The following is a 21,665-nucleotide window of genomic DNA, read 5'->3' as shown; positions in this document are numbered from 1 at the left end:
CACATGCATACATATCTGTGTGATGTTTGTGATATATGTATATGACAGCAACGAGTGCAATTAAGCAGGGTAAATATTCATTAGAGACAACCGACTGCGTATTATATTTAAATTTAATTGGTAGACTGCTCTGTTCCTTATTATTCGGCTTAGAGTTTTACTGCAGCTCAACGAGTTTAGGAAGAAACTTTCCTATGTTATTAGTTTGAGCTGTTGAAGTGTTCTGTGATTGAACTCAACTCGAGTTCAGCTTCCACCTTGTAAGCATATCCCATCTAATTGCTGCCCCTAAGCCATTAGGCGAGGCTTAATATCACAATTAAAGCTAACAGTACATTGTCCACTCCACAACACATTGACTCAATGCTCGTAGTTCCATTTCTACTGTTTGTATTGACTAGTTGTTTGTTGTCATCGCAGGGGAATTGGAAATTCCATGCTCTGAGTGCTTCCCGTTCGCTTGCTGCAAGTTTATTCAGTTCAAGGATGCGGCTCTTGCAACACCTTGCATGCGCCTCATTGCATTGAGGGAGTTGAGACGCCAGCTCTGCTGGCAGCTCCATCTGACTCTTACTGACTGACTTTTCAACTTTCTCACCTGGCATGTGTTAAAATGTTGGCGCATGTGCTTAATAGGGTCACATGCGTTGACGTTTTTTGTAGCTCAATTTTAGTAGACGATTTCATGTCCCTCAATTTGATTTCCAAGTACATCCAGCAACCGAATACAGTTATAAATTTAAGTAGTATGCAAATGGGGCTTCCCTAAAAGCAAGAAGCAAGCGCACGCATCGCGTGTTCGCCAACCTGAAAATTGTGCATGTTCTCTTATAATTTGAAGAAACAGTTATTGGAATATGACGTATGGACTTATGACACGTAGGGCTATCATCCTATATCATTAGATTCATTTAATTGCATATACAATTTTCACAGCGAACAAAACTTGATCTCTTCCAGCTCGATCTCTTCGCATACATATTTTTATTGTATAGCAGAAACAAATTACGTATATTACCTGTTGAAAATTTGATTAAAGCTACAGCACTGCACTCAGGCAATATATTATTAAACAGAGAAAAAAAAAATACTATTCTAAGTTCTCATAAATCAATTATCAATTAAGGTCAGAGTTTTACAATTTAAATATATTAAATTTGAATAAAAATTCCTTGTTTGTTCTATAATTTATTTAATTGATGCTGTGAAAAGCTTAGGGGATAATTAAAAGCTCACTGCGAATACATTGTTGCCGATTGCTTGAAAACTATTAAACTCACTTAAATAGAATTTACAACTAGTTTTCCAGCTAGCTATTTTTGCCGAAAAATGTGAAATACGGTAAGTATAATAAAAAGTATTGACAATACTTGTCAGCTCATATGAAGATAAAAGCCACAAATATACAGCACAGGCAGCAGCTGCCATGGCTGATTCCGTATAGATAAGTATATTCCCTAACAAAAATAAAGAGTCGATTATATATTAATTTACTCATCATTTGTATACTGTATATTTAAAAGAGTTTATAGTGCTAAGAACTTTCCATTTGATAGAAACAAAACAGTTTTCTGAAACATCCGTTCGGGCAATGTTCAAGGTATAGCCGAGACTTAGAGTACCCCCAAATAGAGTACTCTCACATGTCTTATGATATATATTCCTCTATATATATATTTAAAGCATTTGACATCATTTCCATTTGACCTTGCAGCGTTAAATTTGCGAAAAGATAAGACTTTAGTCTTTAGCTCAGTAATTAAATTTTCAAAGGTTTACGAGCTGTTAATATATGCAAATAAAGAGGGGAAAATATTATTTAAATCTAAAAATAAACACACAAAAATTATTAGAAATTTTTCTAGAAACTTTTCCATATCTTCTCAAATTTAAATTCAATAAAAGCGAAAATAATTTTTCTTTTCCAGAATTGTTTTTGCTTAATGCCTTTCTGTGTTAAGATATAAAAGGATTGGGCATGCTGTCGATTTATGTGAATGTATGTGTATTTGTGTGGAGAAAGCTTAATAATCTGTTCACGCGTAAAAGCTCTAATGGCGTTGAGCTTTCTCCTATACAAGTATGGCAACAAAGCACACATATCCTGGGCCCCAAGCTCAAAGCTCAACGCGTGCTGTGAAGAGTCTTTTGGCTGGACTGAGCTTTTTTAAGCACTTTCGTATTTTATGGCGTTGTTAATATGCAATAATTATGGGGTAATCGCTATAAACAATAATAAACGGTTTTTAGGCATGACAACTACTATTTAGTGGAACCCATTGGCCGTACACTTAGCCCGAGCGAAATTTCTCGAGAATCTGAGCTCCAAAAATATTCCAGTCGACATTTAACGCCAGAACACAAGACAATTGTAATAAAAAGTCAGAGAACAAGACAAGAAAATAAAATAATACTAAGCAAAGCGAATTTAAGTTACGCGCTAATGTACGCAATAATAATTAAGTAGATGTTTTGAAATTAGAGACATGCGATCTTGACGTGAAACAACAGTTGAGTTTGAGTTCAGCTGAAGCGCGGGTCGCTTAAGGCCTAATGGACCGCCCTCTTCTAAGTCGAGACAATAATAAACATAGGATCTAATGGACAGATGCTTTTAGAACCGTCCGTCGAGTGCTGGCGGTTGCGGCGAAAACGTGACTGGGCCCAATAGACACGATCTAAATCGATCAGATCGAGCGATCATTATCCGCATTGCTACTTAATAGTTATTGACTATTAACTAGCTGATCTAGAGGCTGCTGTGCGCTGTCAGAAATTGGCTCTAAATGCGAGCGCCTCATGAATAAACATTTCCTCTGGGGACGGAGCACGTGTGCGTGCTTATTAGGGATTAAATAGAGTCATTTGTGTTATTAAATGTAAAGCAACGTTAAGTGATCTTTAAAATGGCGCACCACAAGCACAATCGTTATTATATAGTAACAGCAACAACATCAGCAACAGCAACAACAATTAAAAGTATTAACGAACTTTAGTAACCCCCGACGAGCCATATAGTCGTCCCCAGTGTCGATTAACTCATCGTTCTGGAAACTTTGGAGCAAATAGCACTCGGGGATTATTTGAAACAAACTACTTAGTTGCAAGTACTTGGCGTATATTAAACGTTGCCAGTTATGCTTGTGTTGTTGCTGACACCCAGGGATCGCAAGCGTCGGCATCGGCATCGGCATCGACATCGGCATCGACATCGGCTTCGACGTTGACGTCGACAGCACCGTCGCCGCCGTCGCCGCCGTCGTCAGCCGAGGCTTGAAAGTGGACCGGTTCATGAAAAGATTTTCGCGCTTTGACGCTAGATGCTTGATCGCAGCTGAGTCTACGTTTCGATCTGAGTCTGAGCTGGGTCGCTGTTAGCGTCTCAGTCGGAGCTCAGCTGCCCGGCCCAAGAGTCCATATAAAGGTACTCACTGCCGTTCAGCTCAGCGCATTAAGTTGTCAAATATCGTGAGAATAGGAAGTGCGTGTCAGTCGATTTCAATATACTAACAACAACTAAATTAAATAAATAAAATAAAATAAAATAAATTGATCGACAAGTGCAACAACTCAAATACAAAATAATTAGTTAAATTCCTCGAAATGTTCTGTGCATTAATCCAATAGAAACGTGAATAATACCAATACAAATAGAAACATATTTATAAACAATAAAAATATATGCATGAATTATTAACTCCAATTACCCGCCAAACGATCGATGCAAATTAATCAGAGCTCATATACTTTGAACTTGTTGTTGTAAATCGTTTTGTTTGCCTGCATTATAGTCGATATATGTGGATATTCCTTTTCTATATACACACACAGATATATATGTATATGTATATTCATGAACTGCGGCTGTAATTGATTTTCATCATAAAACAGGCAAATATAAATATCTGTTAATTGATTGCCACACACGACTTCAAATAGCTGAGATCGTTGCGAAAATCGCGCTGAGACCATAAAAGCGGCTCTCAACAAAAAATGAAACTGTTCACAAACAAAACCCAGCGCAATGCAAGTGAGTAAATTAAATTGAGGTCTGATCTTAATTAAGTTATACCGTTTCTTTGCCACCTTCATCACGTCCAAAAAGCGCCCATAAAAGAGTTCAGGTAAAGGCTAACTCCCGATCAGCTCGCCGAGAAACATAAAAATCTTTAGCACTCGCAAAACTGGTTGCCGAATGCATTTTGCAACCTAGCTCTTTCAATGTAATTAAGCAGGATTTGGGAGTATGTCGAAAGCTTGACGGTTGCCTGCATGCAAATCACGTCAAAAGTATGCAAGACTTACTTGGCCCGACAGCATATTTGCGGCTCTGCTGCAGCACACTCATGGCTTAGAAGCTGTAAGGCCATTTAGCCATTTAGCCATTTCAATTTGTTAACACGAAATTGATGTTGATTCGACTCTCAGATTTGCATGTTGGAAAATCGCATTACCTTCTCTTCTAATCAAGAGCTTATTTAGTCTGAAAAATATCTTATCTTAAACGGGAAAAAAATGATAGCATAGTTAATAGAAATAATTGCATAATAAATTAATCGATCAGGTTTCAATAATTTATGGTAAATTAATATATTTTTGCTTTAACTTGAGCTAATTGAGAATAATTGATTTATCTGTTTTGTTTACAAAATCTAAATAAAATAACATTCTACTTAACTGTTAATTGAAATATAATTGCATTTGAAATATTTCAATCTCTGCGATTTCAAGTTTTATGAAATCTTGCTGAAGAGCTAGAGCAACAATATTTTGTCTTTTAGTGATACAACTTGAATACAGTCATATTGACTGACTCAGATTTGCGCAACTGTCAAGAGCTGGGCTGTAAGGTCATAGAGCTAAAGGCGGGTTCGGCTAAAATAGCCGACAAATACCTTGCCAGTTAAGTTGGGTACATAGTTATAAGTCATATATTATATATACAGTGTCTATTGTATTGTTTGTTTTTTGCTCAGCTAATTCATGTTTTATGAATGCAATACTTAGATCTCCACAAGTGTCACACGCGAGCTCAGCATGATGCCTCTAGTATATAGTTCTAAGGAGATCTGAGTGAATGTCTTATATGATTCTCCACTCTACTCGTTGGTAACCTTAACTAGAACTGTCAACAATGATATTTTAGACTTCTTGTTTAAGCTATAAATAGAGAGCTAAAGACTAATCTAGCAGTCTAATCTATCAGGCTGATTAAGCTGATTAATTTCATTTTTTATTTCCGTTACTTCACACATCAATAAATTCTTTACTGTACTAGGATGCATTACGTTTAGAAAACGAATACAAATTAATAACCTGTAAGCCCAGATAATTAGTTTAGTACGCTTGGCTTCAGATTTCACGAGTACTCGGTAAAAAGCACATATTAATACATTGTTATTTGATATTAACACTCACAGCACTCGATATCGCATGATAAATAATTATTTTAAGCTTATAAGTCAACCAATTAATAATATGTAGATCTTCGGGAAATTCTCACACTAGTCAAATGTAAACAAAGCGCTAGACATTTGCCCAGCTTTGAGAGTCTGACATAATATTGGGGATGCAACTAAAAAAATGTAAATTTAGCCCAGAGAGTGAAAATAATTATTACTTGAACGTTTATTCCTTAATAATTGGTATTAGGTAATTTTTTTAACTACACTGGCAGCATATGTGTTTTTTTTAACAAACCATAAAACAAATAAAAACATGTTTTTATGTATATAAAAAAAATTAGAAATATTTTATAAAAAAAAAATCAGTGTGAAAAAATGTATATATAAATATTTAAATCAAAGTCAGACATAAAGAATTTTTACTAATATTTTTTTATTATAAATTCATCTATTGTGATGTTTTTATGTTTCGCTCATTTTGTTAATTTTTCTGCTATGCGGTTTAACTTGGAGCAAATAAAAATAAGCTATACTATGTATAATTGGATTTATTGTCATACATAAAAAAGCATTGAAATAGTTTTGAATGTCGTACAAAATGTGCAAATTGTATTTGTTTAAGTTGCTTTAGTAAGCGAATTAAAGTAAAAAATACAAATGCCAAGCAAATAATTTACATAAATTGTTATTGAGAAAAGCGGGCAATGGCCAGGCCCAATTGATCTGCGACTGTACTTGCCTTAATTCGTTAGTAATTGCTGTCATAGTTATCATAAGATCGTTTTGACAAAGTCATTGAAAATAAACTAATTCCAAAGTTTAGACTCACTAACACAGATGTACGTGTATTAACGGAACTCAATTGTAATTAAGCTTGCATAAATTAAGGTCTGAAGCTGACGCGACTCAGACTGTAACGTCACGTACTACCTTACCATGAAGTCCGGATTTGATGACGCTTCGAACAAGCGAAACGAAACGCTTTGAAATTGAAGGCGAACCTTAAGCAATGTCCAGCATTGGCCTCAAAGATGAATTGGGTGAGATTGGGCCAAAGATACAGATATAAATTGGGAAAAAAACAGACACACGCACACACACACACACTTGTTAAGAGGCAAACTCTTTGCCAATTGAGTCACCCAATTGACTTGAGTCTCGAGATGTGTGAAAACATGTTTTCCGGCAGAATAACTTTTGCTTTCCTCTGAAGTGTCAATGGGTGCCATATTGTTCCCAGCCAGAATATTTGGCAAAGTATAATATTTGCTGAATTCCTTAGCGATTTTTAGAATCGTCACTCTTAGAAAATAGCTACATATAATGCACAACTTAACGTGTGCTAAACAATGTAAATAACGACAGATTTGTAAAGCCAAAATCAACAATAGATAGAAAATACAGAAAAAAAATATACAATATCTACAATATACAAAAGCTATCCATTTCAAAGCCAGTTGCCGATCGGAACTGTTCACTGGGTTGCCGCTCAATGGGGCGCTTCTCCCTGGGCGACTGCGGCCTGATTCTGACGTAGGAGAGCGAGAGCCTGTTTGCATTTCCTTATTGTCACGCTGTCTAATTATCTAATTGCTGACGTGGCGTGACTATTTAAGGGTTTTTTTTTTCCTCCCCATTTACACTGCTCGCTCTCAGTTTTTAGGCGATGATTAACAGTCGACTATATGCTATGATTATTCATTAGACAAACAGCGATCAACAAACCGGCAAACAAACGGCGTCCAAACAACTTCAAATGCTGTGCGAGCGTATCTTGTAGTTACAGACGTAGGCACGAGCACGAGTCTTGTAGATGTTGGCTAATACACATACATGTCTAATTTATTGTCATTTGACGGAAGTGACACACACACACACACACACTAACACATAGACAGAGACATGCGGACAAAGTCATTTTCGAAGGTGTTTGGAATTATTCACGTATAGATTGTTTCATAGATACAAAAACAATTCATTCTTGACTTTTAGTGGGTCAGCAGCGTCGCGTCATTGCTCGCGGCTGAGAGATCAAAACATCGCAGACAGTGAGCACCTGTTTTTTTGATGCTGTTGTTGTTCAATCTGAATGGTATGCCAAATTGCAGCGAACTTGAACTTCAAACCGCTGCAGAGAGCCGTCAGCCGAACAACCTCATAATTGTGAGATACAAATGTATCTGTAGCTTGCATATCGACTAGCCGCCTCTGCTGCTGCTTCGGTTGCGGCTGTTGCTCATGCTTTGCGCCCCAAACACTAAAACGGGTTCAGAGCTCAGCTCCAATCAGCTGTCGCCGTAGACAAACGCCGCTCACTCACGCTCACTCGGACGGCGTCTTTTTGGCTTTTTAGCTTATGGGCTTCAGTAGCGTTCGCAACTTTGGCAATGCAGTTGCATAATTTGCCACAGCGTCCGCTGTCGCATGCCGATCGAAGTGTATGTATGTTTGGTTGATATTTTCTTGTTGTCTTTCCCATGAGAGATTGGTTGCAGCAGAATAATTTGAACGCTTTGTTTGGCGCCTAATTTATGGCTTGTCTTCTATCGCCGTCTGGCTGGCCAACGCTTTTGGCCAGGTGTGTGTTAATGCAGCTATGCGATTCAAGGGAAGGATACACACTCGGGCATATCTACAGACAGCCATACGTACGTACATATATAGGCTGGCATTTGTTATCATGGATGGCCGTTTTGCGTTTTTGTTTTGATTTTGAAATCTTGAACTTATTTGCGCTAATGGCGTGACAAAGCTGACTTAAAGCCGAAACCGAAACCGAAGCAGAAGCAGAAAACAGATATAGAAAGAGAGAAAAAATGCGACAAAACTATTAATGAATTTATGGTGTTTTGTCAGATCTGAGCTAAGCTCGTAGCTGGGGGGGCTGGCTGAGCTAGCTGAGCTTGGTTCATTGATCTGAGCGGGTTCTTGCAATGAGATATTTTAATGTTTGTTTTATATCGAATTGTCAAGTACTTGCGGCTATGCCATTTATTGCTTGTCTTAGCGAATTGCGTGGGATTTCGCTAAAAGATTTCTGGGACAAATGGGCGGCGCTTGATTTATGACTCGCGTCGCAGGTGGGGCTTGCTCGGCCATGATCTTCAAAATCGGTCAGGTTTGTAATCAGTTGAAGATCAGAGCACATCCGCTATTAAACCGACACAGCCTCAATGATAACAGTCACGGCGGAAGGTGAGCATCTTGTATAGTGTGTGTATTTCCAAACTGAGACGAAAACAAGTTTTCAATATATAATTAAGCCTTAAGAATGCTCGCATGCGGCGAGTGCTTATTATTTTTACTTTTCACTAATTTAAGTGGTTTAAATTTAATATGCATCCATGTGTATGTACGTATGTATGTATGCACAATTCTTATCAAGTGCCCTGTTGCAACTGCCAGGCGAGGTCAGCTCAGAATACGCAGCTCTCACAGTCAGACAGTCAGACAGCCCAGGAAAAGAACCTAAACCGGACTTGGCACTGTGAGGGGCTCTGGGCAAGGGCAGTGACGTAACATGTTTATGATTCGGGAAGCTCGTGAATTGTTGGCCCAGTGCCGTTGATCGTTTATTGAACTCCATTGTGTCTGCTCGGAGACAGCCTATTGTTTTCAATTTTGTTTGTTTTACTTACGCTTTTATATATTTTATTTTTATTTTTTTGGTTTTTTGCTTTTGGCCCAGTGGCGATTCCTGCTCCTGCCATTGAGGTAGGTCGCAGATCTTTGCACCGCACTGCGGTCGACAGCAATAAAGAATCGCGAAGGTCATTCGCATGCCAGGCAGTCGCACGCGATCCGCAATCTGTCAGCGATTTAGCAAACTTGTTGAACTTCGACTGCTTGCAACACGCGCAATGCGACTGCGATTGCGACTGCGATTGCGATTGCGATTGCTACTGCGACTGCGACTGCTACTGGAATTGAGCTAATTGCATAACTCACCTCGTACTCTAATTTATTTCGCAGAGCTTTTGCGTTGCGCTGCAATCGGCATGACGCTGATTTTCTTTGGAGCGGCCATCTTTATGACAAACCCCAGCAAACTGATCGGGGATTGGGTAAGCACTGCAACAAGGCGCTCTTTATCCTCACCGCATTCTAACTGATCTTCCCTCGGTTAGCAAATCAGCTTGGGCCCCAGCACACTGCTCTACAAGCTGTGGCTCTTTCCACCGTTGGACGTCTACATCACGGTCTACATGTTCAACTACACGAACGTGGATGCGTTCATAGATGGCACCGATGCCAAGCTGAAGGTGGAGGAGGTGGGGCCCTACGTCTACCAGGAGGTCCTCTCCAACCACAACGTAACCTTGAACTATCACAATAACACCATCACCTACACGCCACGGCGTGAATACATTTTCGTGCCGGAGCGTTCGGTGGGCGATCCGAAAGTCGACCGCATCCGGGCGCCCAATATACCCTACATGGGCGTCAGCACGCAGGCGGCCAGCCTCTCCATGTTCGCAGCCCTCGGGCTAAGTGCGCTGGCCAAGCGACTCAACGCACAGCCCATGCTGGAGGTCACCGTTCACGACTACATGTGGGGCTACGAGGATCACCTGGTGCACCTGGCCTCCAAGTTTGTGCCCAGCCTGATTGACTTCTCCAGCTTCGGCATCATGGAGAAGGTGAGCCCATAGCTAGTTTCTGTTATATTCAGCTAAATCTCTGCTTCATTTAACGTCCAGCTGTTCCGCGAGGGCAACGAGAGCAACGTGGTCAATATGCATTTGGTGGAGCCCAAGGACAGGCACGGAGTCAAGCTGCCCGGCGCACCGCGCGCCTACTCCCTGAACAGCGTCAACTACGAGCGCGGATTCAAGCGCTGGGAGTACGATGAGGCCACCAAGTAAGTCATTGACAGCTGCTGCCACTGTTGGTGTTAATCCCTTGCCTCTTCTTCTTCTTCTTGCAGCGGCACTCACTGCAACCGCATTTGGGGAAGCCACGATGCGACGCTCTTTCCACGCGACATGAACGAGCACGACACGTTCTACATGTATCGACGTACCTTCTGCCGGCTTCTGCCCATGAGATTCAATCGCACGCTGACCTTCAAGGGCCTCGATGCCTACGAGTACGTCATGGACCCCAAAATCTTCGACAGCGAGCTGCACAGCCCAAACTCCTCGTGCTTCTGCAAGAACAACCAGTGCCTCAAGCGGGGCGTGGGCAATGTCTCGCCCTGCTACTACAGTAAGCGAACCGGAACCCTAAAATCTATGAATATATATATAACTCTCTCTCTCTCTCTCTCCTTTCCAGATATGCCCTTGGCTATTACCTATCCGCACTTTATGCATGCCGATCCCACCTTGCTGAGAGCCTTCGAAGGCCTCAATCCCGACGAGTCGCGCTTTACATCCACTGTCATGCTGCAGCCGGTAAGTGCAGAGGAATACGCTTTCCTTGCTTTCTACGAAGCTCACTTAGCCAATCTCTACAGCAACTGGGCGTACCCCTGCACGTCCATGTGCGCCTGCAGGCCAACCAGGTGGTGGGAAATATCAAATTTAATCGTTTGATGGAGCCCTTCGAGAATCTAGTGCTGCCCCTGCTCTGGGTGGATCTCACCATTGAGAACCTGCCCGTGAGCCTGCAGCTGCTGACGCATGCGCTGAAGTATGCACTGCCAATACTGCAGCTCGTCATCGTGGCGAGCCTCCTGCTGGGCGGGCTCTATCAGCTGATTGCCGCGTTTCTGCTGTGCTTCTGGTCGCCGCCGGCTGGTCTGCACAAGGCGGAGCTTGGCGAGAAGTCGATCAACGTTTTGGGCAACCTCACCTTGGCCACGTCCCTGCACAAGGCCGCCTCGCCGGAGTGCGTTCCGCCGGAGGCACAGAAGCTACTGCCCAATGACGATGCGTACAGGCTTGAGGTGTGAAAGGGTGACGCAAAATTTACAAAAAAAAAAAAAACAAAATGGGACAATTACCTCAATCCGCAACGGACAGAGATCCGACTCTGTCCAGACTCTGTGATACTAAGATACTAAGTGCTAATAAGGAGATTTGGTGTGGATTATATTCTGCTCAACGGAAACAACTTAGGGAACATTTTATGCTTATGTAAAAATTAAGGTTAACGGTAATTCAGATTCGTAGTCGCATGCAATGTACAGCTAAGTTTGCACTCGATAAATATACGCAGCATGATAACTGTAAACAACTAACGATAAGCGATTAACAATTAACAACTAACAACTATCGACTATCGACTATCGACCATCGACTATCGACTATCGTGTATCGTTTCACATTTGATTTGAGAGTAGCGCTGGACGGACTGTGGCCTTAATGTGAGGCAATCGTGTCCTCAATCCAGTTTAGGTAATACGAGATGCGCAGATAGACATCCGGAAAGTTCTCCAGGGCACAACCCGAACCGAACGAGGTGACGCCGGCCAGTATCCAGGGTCCGTCGTGCGACAGCCGGCACTGCAGCGGTCCGCCGGAGTCGCCCACACAGGTGCCGCCCTCTCCGTTCAGCTGGCCGGCGCACAAGTGTCCGCCGTGAATATTCACAAAGCTACCGTAGGCGTCTATGCATCTGCAACAGGGGTGTACGAGGGTCGTAATGGCAGTTCTGTATTGCAGACCGGGATATACAACTCACCTGCGATTCTGATGCAGTGGCACCTGTGTCTTGAGCAGCTGGCTGGACAGGTCGCCGCTGATGTTCGCCTTGCCCCAGCCGGTGGCCACGCAGTCCATGAAGGGCAGCTCGTCCGGGTCCTGGCCCCTGGCGAACTGCGTCTCCTGCTCCGACTCGAGCTGCAGCTTCATCAGCTTGTCGTTGCGCCGTCGCGTGCGCTTGAGGCTGCGCGGGGAGCGCTGCGACTGCCGCAGCGAATTACGCAAGCGATTCAGAATCTTCATATTCATCAGCTCGCGCATGGACATGTTGATGGAGCTGGGCGCAGTCACGTTGCGGTAGCGCCTACGACTCTGCGCACTGCGCAGGAAATTGTCGATCTTCTCGGGCACGTCGTCCAGCTCGAGCTGTTGGCTGAGCATGTCATCATCTGATTCTGACTCTGTCGCCTCCTGGACTGGCCGCTCGCGCAGCATGAAGGGCAAGCAAATGCGTCGTATGTAGGAGGTGCGGGAGAGATCCGCCGGCTTGGAGAGCTTCATGAGCACCACGTCGTGCCGGAAGTTGTGGTAGTGATGATGCAGCACAATTTTCTCCACGGGAATGCGCTGCTCGTTGCCCGATTCCACGTTGCGATCGTGCTCGCCCAGCACCACCGTCCACAGTGGCGGAATGGGCAGATTAAAGAGATCGCTGCAGAAAGCAGGAGAAGGAGAAGGAGAAGAGTGAGCTACGTTCATCAATTCGATCGGGGGCACTTCACACTTACTTGTGCACACAGTGGGCAGCAGAGAGTATCCAATACTGATGGATGAGCACAGCACCGCACCAATGGCCCAGGAAGCCCAGCGAGGGATGCAGCAGCTCCAGCGATGCCTGCCACGGAAACTGGCCCTCCTGCGTGCTGGCGCCAGCAATAATGCGTGCCTCGCGTCCTCGCGGCTGGCAGCCGCAGTCTGTGGAGCACTCAAGATGCTAATCGCAGCTCGTCGAACACGTTGAGTCAACACTCACCTGTCTCAAACTGTGCGGCGTTGTGCACCAGCAGCAGCAGGCAGAGCCAGCGCAAGGCCAGAGCCAGCTGCTGTTGTTGTCGCTGCCGTTGCTGCTGCTGATGATGATGATGATGGGGTGACAATAGCTTCATCATGTTGTCGCTGCTCGCCAGCGGCCGATCGCGCGCATGACTGACCTAGACCGAGACCCAGAGCCAGACCCAGAGTCAAAGATAGAGCCAGAGCCAGCAGATGTCAGATGACAGATGCCAGTAGCGGTATCCTGCTGCTGCTGCTGCTGCTGCTGCTGATGTCGACTATTGTTACGGTTACGGTTGCTTTTCACTTTCACGCTTGCAGCAGTCAAATGAGCTGGCGAACTAAACTCTGGTTACTTTGGATTATTTTTGTATTTAATAACACGCGTTCGCATCTCAAAGGCCTTTTCAGGCCATAAATATTATAATTTACGAGATCTTTCCCAGCCCCAAACTTGACTTTTCTTTTTACGCGCGGCGCATTAATTAGCCAGCGGTGGGCGTGGCCGCAAAATGTGCGCAACACCAGAATCGAGCAAAGTTCAACTCTATTTCCAGCACTAACTGAAAACTGAAAACTTCAAACTTCAAACTTGAAACTAGGGGCCCGTGCCCAGGGTTATATAATGTCGATGCTGCTGCGGGGCCTGGGGCGGAGTGTATGAACGGCTCTTTGTTTTCGACAGCGGCGCATGCGTCGCTTTGCTCTGCTTGGGAGACTCGATGTTGTTGTTGTTGTTGTCGTTGCTCGTTGTTCAGCTTTGTAGTTGGGCTAATGCGGCTCATGCGAATCGTTTGCGACGAGCGCCAAAATGCAACTGGCGCTGTTGGGGTTTGCCAACAAACATTTACCGTTTCGGTTACAGCGATGCTGCGCAGTTGGCGTCGACATTTGACTGTGGATAGTGTTGCATGCCTCGCAAGCAACAACAGCAACAACAACAACAGAGGCAGCAGCAGCGGCAGCAGCAATAATAATAATAACAAAGCGATGCCAACGAAAGTGAAAAGACAGCGCGAGAGGCGGGCAAAAGAGCAGCTAACAGACAACAACAACAACAACAACAACAACAGACAACAACTACAAACAACAACTTCCACATTGATGAGGCTCGCTTTGATTTGAAGAAAAGGGTAAGTTCGGCCAACTTGAGCAGATCAAATCATTCACCAGCAAACGACTTAAGCCGGGCTCAATGAAACCATTCGAGATCGAGCCGCGCATTTCCGTTCGATTCAGCATTTCAATTATGCTAAGCGGGCAGCCGCCAACAGCAATTATATACAATTTGATCTATTACTATAATTAGAGGAATGCCGTGAAAAGCGTTTAATGTCAGCTTTATTTAATCGCATGCAAATCTTATTTATCAGCGACACCAACGGCTGCCCGCACGAACAGCCTCAGCGAGTGCTGCAAAGATGTCAAAATATATCAAACGCTGATTTAGTTAGCATCCGCTTAATCTGGATTATCGATCGTGTTCGATATATCATTGAATCGTTATCTAACTATAAACAAAGCAAGTGAGCAAGCATATGTAAAGCACTCAAGAATTTATCATTCAATAACAATATTATTAAGCGCAAATTTATACGCTCCCATAAATCAGCCCAGCTCATTTGCAAACATACTAGTTGAAGTGAACACGAACTGCGAATGCGACTAACTAATTGTTCTGGTTAATAATATTGCTGATTGTGAATAATTGATGCGATGGGTCAATGCGCCTAGCTAAGGTGAGCTGCTGCAGGTGGAATATGCCAGCGTTACGTATACGTCTAGTACGGCCAGAGCAGAGGCATTCTTGGCAGGTCATTTAGCAGACTGAGGCTGAGACTGAGGCATGTTAATTGCCGACATTTAAGTAATCCATTCGCTAAATCTATATCGCCGATATCGCCGAGAATTGAACATTAGCCAGCTGCCGCAGATTACGTGATGGATAAGCGGGAATGGTGGTCGTCCAACAAATGCAGAGTGAGTGAATGCGACTGAGTGAGCGAGTGTATGTAAGTGCAGTTGAGTGTTGGTGCGGGTTACTTTCGTTTTCATTACATACACACCAACAACAACAACAACGATGGCAACAGCAGCAGCAGCAGCAGCTGACTCTGCAGGCTGGGTACGTCCGGCCGGGCTGTAACCCGGAGCCGCGCACCTTTCTTGAATTCCGCGTTGATGCACAAACTCATAAGTCATGTTGCTGCTGCCACAGCAGTCACAACACACACAGCCAGTGGGCACTGTGCAATGGGGAAGTTGTTAATGCAACGACAGCAGCAACAGCAACGGCCTGTTTACGCAGCCAATTGATCATTTAAGCCAAGTTAAGTCGCCGCTGAGCTGCCGGCTTGTCAATTTGTTGTTGTGGGCGTTGTCATTGCTGTTGCCCATGGCTGTTGCAGTTGCTGCTGCTGCTGCTGCACAATTAAGAGGCGCCTTGAGGTCCAGCAATTTGTTGATGTGTTTGCCTGTTTGTTTGTTTATTATTTGTTTGTTGCTGTCGACCAAAAACGAACGTTAATCACAAAGCCAAAAATAGCTTGCACAATCGGCGCAGATTGTGAACGGCTTAAAGTTCATGCCGCGACCAACTCAAGTGAACTTTCTCAAAAATATTTGATAAATTTAATGCAACAGAAGAAAAACAGAAAAACAAAAACTTAAATCAAATGAAATTTTACGCAAACAACGTGCGACGACAATCAACGGAAGCGTTGCGGGTTACATGGACTCGACAGCAGCAACAGCAGCAACATTAACAGCAGCAACATCAACAGCAGCAGCAGCAGCATCAGCCAAATTAGTCAAGCTAAACCAAATGAGCACGTAAATCTTTGCGTTGGCGTTGGGTGAAATCGTGGTTCGAGACCTTGAATGCAGCGCAGTCCACCACAGCTGAGCAGCGGTGCATTGGGCTGCAATTTCACTTTGCTGTTATTCAATTGCAATTGCAATTGCATCATAGTGGCAACATGTGGCCAGCTGATCGGCAACGGATGCTGCGCGAGAGAGTTTCTTAAACCCGACAAAATCGGACAAAAATAGCGAAACGAGCGTCGACAGCTGATCGACATTAGGCAGCGGCGTCGACGCGTCGTTTCGCATTTGCATGCCACGCACCAGCCAACAGCAGCAGCAGCAGCAACGGCAGCAGCAACAGCAGCAGCAACATCAGTTAATATCGAAGCGTATCTTTGAGATGCGCGCATTACATTACCAAATGGCAGCGGGCGCTTTCCATGCGCAAAGTCTTTGCCGACGTTGCCTCACATGAAAACGAAAGTGCTTCAAGTGGTTAGCCAGATGTTGTTGTTGTTGCTGCTGCTGCTGCTGCTGCTGCTGCTGTTTAGGTTATACTATTTGCTGGCGCTCACGAATAAAAGTTGCTATCTCTGTCGCTTTGTTGCTGCTGTCGTCGTGTTTCCTGTATCTCCAAGTTGCCGCAGCCGCAGTTGCCGCTGACAGTGGCCGTGGCAATGGGGGGATTGCCAGTGCCCCACGCCGTTGCATGCCACATGCGCCGCGCGCAGACCGGCGCGAAATATTTTGTTTGGCTTACAAAAATGTTTGTGCACAATTTGCAACTAAAAAAAAAAATAACATTTTACAGTTTGCAGCAGCTGCGCTTAAAAAAAAAGAGGAAGTTTATTTGACTGCGAGCTAAATGCAGAAATTGATAAAAGTGTATAAAACAAAAAGCAAATACGCGGCATTTGCATATAAATACATTTGAAAATATGCTAAAATTCATATTTGGCGCAATTTTAATTAACATGCGAACAAATTGCATTTACTTTGTTTTTACTTTATTTTACAAGTCGCAAAGTCTTGATTAAAATGCAATTTAGAAGCTCGAGTCTCGTGTCAAGCGTATTGCAGCTTCGTTGCATTCCAGCCAAATCTGGCCGCCAACAAATTTGTCTATAATTTCTATGATTTGCTTAACATATAAAGTTTATACCCGTCTAGAGTCGCATTTGTTTAAGCCAGGCTAACGCGTGTTTGGCTACAACTGGCCGCAAACATCAGTTAACCGAAACGCGATGCATTTGACTTTGGCTTTTGGTATTCCAAGGCTGCATTTTAGCTAATTTATTTTGCAGCCTGGTGAAAATATTCGCTTTGGCCAGACGGCAACTGATACTTGAGCTGTGAGGATTTGCTTAGCAATCGACTTGGCTTTGCCTCATATCGCGTGTCCACAGCTGGGCTCAGGCACTGCAGCTAATGCCCACCCAAGTAAATTTACATCACAGCAACAACAGCAATTGCAAGAGCAGCAGCAACAGCAACACCAACAACAGCAGCAACAGCAGTTCCGATATTCATATCGACAACGTGAACTGTTTTTATTAACAGCAATTAGCTTTAGCCAAATTGCCTGGAAATTGTAGTGGCTGTTGTTTATTTTTATATGCTACTTCAACTTTTACACTCGCATCCATCGAAAATCCATGCAAAGGGGTATATTAGCTTGTGGTTTGATAAGAGAAACCATTGAGATTTATTCGAGAGTCACATCTGGTAGAGCTGATAGAGTTGAGCTACTTCACTATATAAATAGATCTAAATGAGGGGATTCCTTTGTCTATCCAAAGTATATCTTTCAACTCTTGCCAACACATTTATGCGAGTCCAGCTCTATCTATTCAATCAACTGAATCGAAAGAAGTTCTCAATATTGAGATGCAGCTCTTAAGTCAAGCCATATACCCTACTAAAATCTTGAGTTAGAGTTGAATGTTGAACTCTAGTCAAGTTTATTTTATTATATTGGTATGTGGACAATTTAGAGAATTTATGTGACAATTGCCTGCAGTTCAGCTGCTAGTCGGGTGGACTCGATTCGAGCACTCTTACTCCGCTTTTTTTGTAGTTTCTTGCTTGTTTTATGTGGCGCAAAACTTGTGGTTGCCACATTGTGGCATGGGAAATTGCTCAGCAATGCAACTGCATTTATGCATTTATGTGTACCCACTACACCCTACACACATATCTATGTCTGTGTGTGTGTGTGCTTGTGAGCACTTTTGCTTTTTGTTTCCTTTCAGTGACGCTTTAAATGCTTCGAACTCGTTTGAACCCGCCCGGAGTAGTAAAGACGCTGACAAATCGCGACGCTGTGCCAAAGAGCGACAGCCACAGGTGATGCTTCAGCTGTGTGCCCCCGCCCCTGCTGCGATTGTCTAATCAAAGTCGACTCAAAATTAAGTGGCTAAATTATGTCATGAAGCACTCTCAGCAGCATTATTGTTGCTGCTGCTGCTGCTGTTGCTGCTGCTGTTTGCTTGTGCTGCGCTGCGCTGTCTTTTGTTTGCCGCAGTGCAGGCAAAACAAAACAAAAAACACAAAAAAAGTGAAGAAACAAATTCGCACGCCACGCGCCTGATAAACGAAATTGCCCCACAAGTAAGAGCTTAAGTACATAAAGCGAAGAAAGAAGCAACGCATCAAGATGAAGCCCAAATATAAGATGTAAACATTTAAATAGCAGAAACTGTTTAAACAACTTTCAGGGCCATTTAATGAATTTAATGAAAAGAGTTATGCAACTTCTTAGAGACGTAATCTCATCAGCTGCTGCTATATTTATCGTATAGATTAAAGAGCACAGGCATATGTTCATATATACATATAATATCAAACAAATATTAAATTTGAGAACAAGCTTCAATTACTTTATTTAAAACAACATCTTATACCAAGTACTTAAAAAAAATGAAATAATAATAATAGCAATAGTTCATAGGGTCTGCCCCGCCTCCTTTTTGCCTGTTACATACATTTTAACAATTTAATTACCGATTTTCAATGGAAATACAATATACGTCATATTAGAGGTGTTGAAGGTATAAATATATTTAAATGTACATATTAATAAATAATTAATAATTAATAATAAAATATATAGAATATAATACAATATGTATAAAATCATAATAAATATATACGAAATATAATATAATATATTACAAAAATTAAAATTAAAAGATTTGATAAATATAAACTGTTTAATGGATATAGATAAATTCTTTCGTATGTATATATGTATAATAAGTTGTATATAATCTATATATACATTTATATATATTAAGTTGTACAACTACATATCTGTCACAATCAGCATATATTTATATACATATATTACTATACTCATTTTTGCTAACACTTAATACAATAGGTGCAATGGGGCTACAATTACATATACGTTATATTAACTATATTATTAATATTCATATTTATATACAAAATATTTGTAAAATATATATATATATTTTTTTTTTTTTGCTTTTTCTACTTTCAATTATTTTAAATATTTTAGTAAGGTATTGCGGTTCATTATTACTTAATTTTAAAAATATTTAATAAAAGTGTAATCGCTTCAGGTTGTAGAACTATATCTCATAAATAACTGAGATAATATGGAGCATGACGGAAGTATGTAAAGACGAGCGCGAATCTAATGACGCCCAGTGTAAATATTGTGAATGGAGTCGGAAACGTCAACATTAGTTAATTATAAATAAAGATAATAAAGCTATATTAAAATATTTAATTGCATTGCCTATGTTTTTTTTTCTATAAATTAATTAACAATAAAATATAAACTATATATATAAAATAAAATTACTTTACTTTTTTACACTCCAACTTGGATTTTCGTTCAGTGTATGCAAACTGGATGGCTGCCCAGATGTCAAGTCAAGTCGAGTCAAGCAGATGCATAATTACAAATTGCATATGAATTGCACTTGATTCGACTTAGCTAAATTCGAGCAATTCGACCGAAGGCCACTCGAATGTCAGCTCGAAATTAAATAGAATTGCAAATGGATAATTTTTGAGGGTTTGTTTTTCTCTTGCGAAATGACAAATCGCCTGGGCTTTGTGGTTGTGTGGCCAATGCGGATTCGATGACGACAGCTGGGGACAGCTGACGCGCTCGCTGACGTCTTTGTTTGATAAGCAGGCCGGGGCGTGTTATCAGCTGGCTTACTCGCCTTCCTTTTTTTTAGGTTCTTGGCAAACATTTGGTCTTGGCGCTGCTTATCAGCGAAGCATTTGCAAAAACTGCCGCACTACATATCTGTATCTGTAAGATACAAATGCGGCAATTGCAAAGCACCAGCAGAGAGCTTCGTTGGCATGTGTCTGTGTGTGTGAGTGTGTGTGTGTGTGTGTGTTGTCTTTGTTCAAGCAACACATGTACACATGGTTTTTTGCATGTCATAACCTTAGCCTAGACCCCACAATAGCTTACTTAGACCCCGTCGACTGCGTTCTGACCCAACGGGGTCGGCCAATAGATAAATTAGCCTGCCAAGCCGTCCGGCCTGACCCAGGCACACTCATTTGGGCCATTGCCGACTGACAACAGCCAAACAGCCAGAGCCAAGTAGCCAACAGCCAACAGCCTATAGCCGGCTGCTGATGTTGGCTTTTTCATGGCTTCCGTTGTCGTGGCGGTTGCCAAAATCAATGTAAATTTTTGGGCTTCCGCTGTCATTTCGGCCGCCCGCATCTGCATCTGCATTGGCCTGCAGCGAAATGGGGGCGGCGGCGCAATAATTGTTATGATGCCATCCGTAAGTCTAATATTTATTTTGCATATGTGTTGCATGCCTGGCCTCTATCTAACAAATAGCCTAAGCTGGCCAATACACTACCTTGTCGCCAGTGCACATGGCCAATTGAATCGAATTGGTAACAACTTATTGAAAGGGTAAAGAGAGAAACTCTGGTAAGTTAGACTAAAGGTAAAAACTCAATATTTAAGAGAAAATACCTATATGAAAGAGAAGTAGAGATATACAAGTAGAAAATATATTTAGAGTATTATCTGCTTCGATCTGGAATCGATTGGCCTAGATGGGATTAGAGTTTCGTTTGCATTTTTGGATGCCAACGTTATGTTTTGCCAGTGAAGGTCAGTTCCGAGCGTGCTTCGAGGGCGGATGTGTGAGTGGGTGTGTGGGCGTGGCTGCTGGCCGGTTTGTTGCGGCTGCAATGGCTGCAAATTACAAATTCGTTTATTGTGCCAAAAAGTTATGCAAGTTTTGTGCACTGCACATCCGTCGGATCTGAGGGTGCTGGTAGTTTAGCAATCCGAATGGCCCTCGCAAGCACACGAAATAATTACACAAGCGCATGGATCAAATGAAAAAATTAATTTAAGTGCAATGTCGGCAGCCAGCACAAATCCCGGCTCATCAATTTGGCTTGCTAAAGCGACACGAGCCAAATTTATTTTGCCCAAGCATAAATCTACCCGAGCACAACTCGCTGAAACAAGACCAAAAGTCACAAATACACTCATGCAAATACATATACATACACACGCATACATATAAAACAGCTCACATTGAGTGACTGTGGCAATGTCATGCTGAATACATTGCAGGACATGTGTAATTTCTCACGTGATTTAACGATGCAGGCAAGGATCTTCGACAGCAGGTTGACTATGAAATACCCTAAAGTAAGAGAGAATTTTATTATGAACCATAGTGATTATTTTTGGTGTGCTATTTATAGAGTTTTTGAATTGGAAATGAGAGCAATGGTATATGTTGCAGCCAAAGCTTATATAGCATAAATTAAGATAAATATATAT

General features: G+C 42.4%; 2 protein-coding genes and 2 long non-coding RNA genes across 4 annotated transcripts; 3 read left to right on the top strand and 1 right to left on the bottom strand.

The window, feature by feature from the left end:
• Positions 1-3,377: 3,377 nt before the first annotated feature.
• On the top strand, positions 3,378-11,589 carry LOC108660260 (scavenger receptor class B member 1). Its single transcript, XM_018113598.3, has 7 exons — positions 3,378-4,030; positions 9,378-9,469; positions 9,533-10,045; positions 10,106-10,266; positions 10,333-10,613; positions 10,683-10,801; positions 10,864-11,589. The coding sequence occupies exons 1-7, from the start codon at positions 3,994-3,996 to the stop codon at positions 11,299-11,301; spliced, it is 1,641 nt and encodes a 546-aa protein (XP_017969087.1). The 5' UTR covers positions 3,378-3,993; the 3' UTR covers positions 11,302-11,589.
• Positions 5,828-6,491, top strand: LOC108660265 (uncharacterized). The gene is made up of 2 exons (XR_001926169.3): positions 5,828-6,152; positions 6,224-6,491. It is a non-coding gene; the product is annotated as an uncharacterized LOC108660265 (long non-coding RNA).
• On the bottom strand, positions 11,415-14,620 carry LOC108660262 (trypsin-1). The gene is made up of 4 exons (XM_089259728.1): positions 13,026-14,620; positions 12,781-12,967; positions 12,033-12,704; positions 11,415-11,966 (listed from the first exon to the last, which is right to left on the bottom strand). Exons 1-4 carry the CDS (start codon positions 13,159-13,161, stop codon positions 11,711-11,713), a joined length of 1,251 nt encoding a protein of 416 aa, XP_089115854.1. The 5' UTR covers positions 13,162-14,620; the 3' UTR covers positions 11,415-11,710.
• Positions 14,621-15,322: 702 nt separating this feature from the next.
• Positions 15,323-16,651, top strand: LOC149092138 (uncharacterized). The gene is made up of 2 exons (XR_016196232.1): positions 15,323-16,147; positions 16,182-16,651. It is a non-coding gene; the product is annotated as an uncharacterized LOC149092138 (long non-coding RNA).
• The last annotated feature ends 5,014 nt before the right edge of the window (positions 16,652-21,665 follow it).

The sequence above is a fragment of the Drosophila navojoa genome, chromosome 2 (assembly GCF_054131105.1).
Source record: "Drosophila navojoa isolate 15081-1374.11 chromosome 2, UAZ_NAV_1.0, whole genome shotgun sequence".
Classification (NCBI taxonomy): Eukaryota; Metazoa; Arthropoda; class Insecta; order Diptera; family Drosophilidae; genus Drosophila; species Drosophila navojoa.
This window is presented reverse-complemented; position numbering and strand designations above follow the sequence as displayed.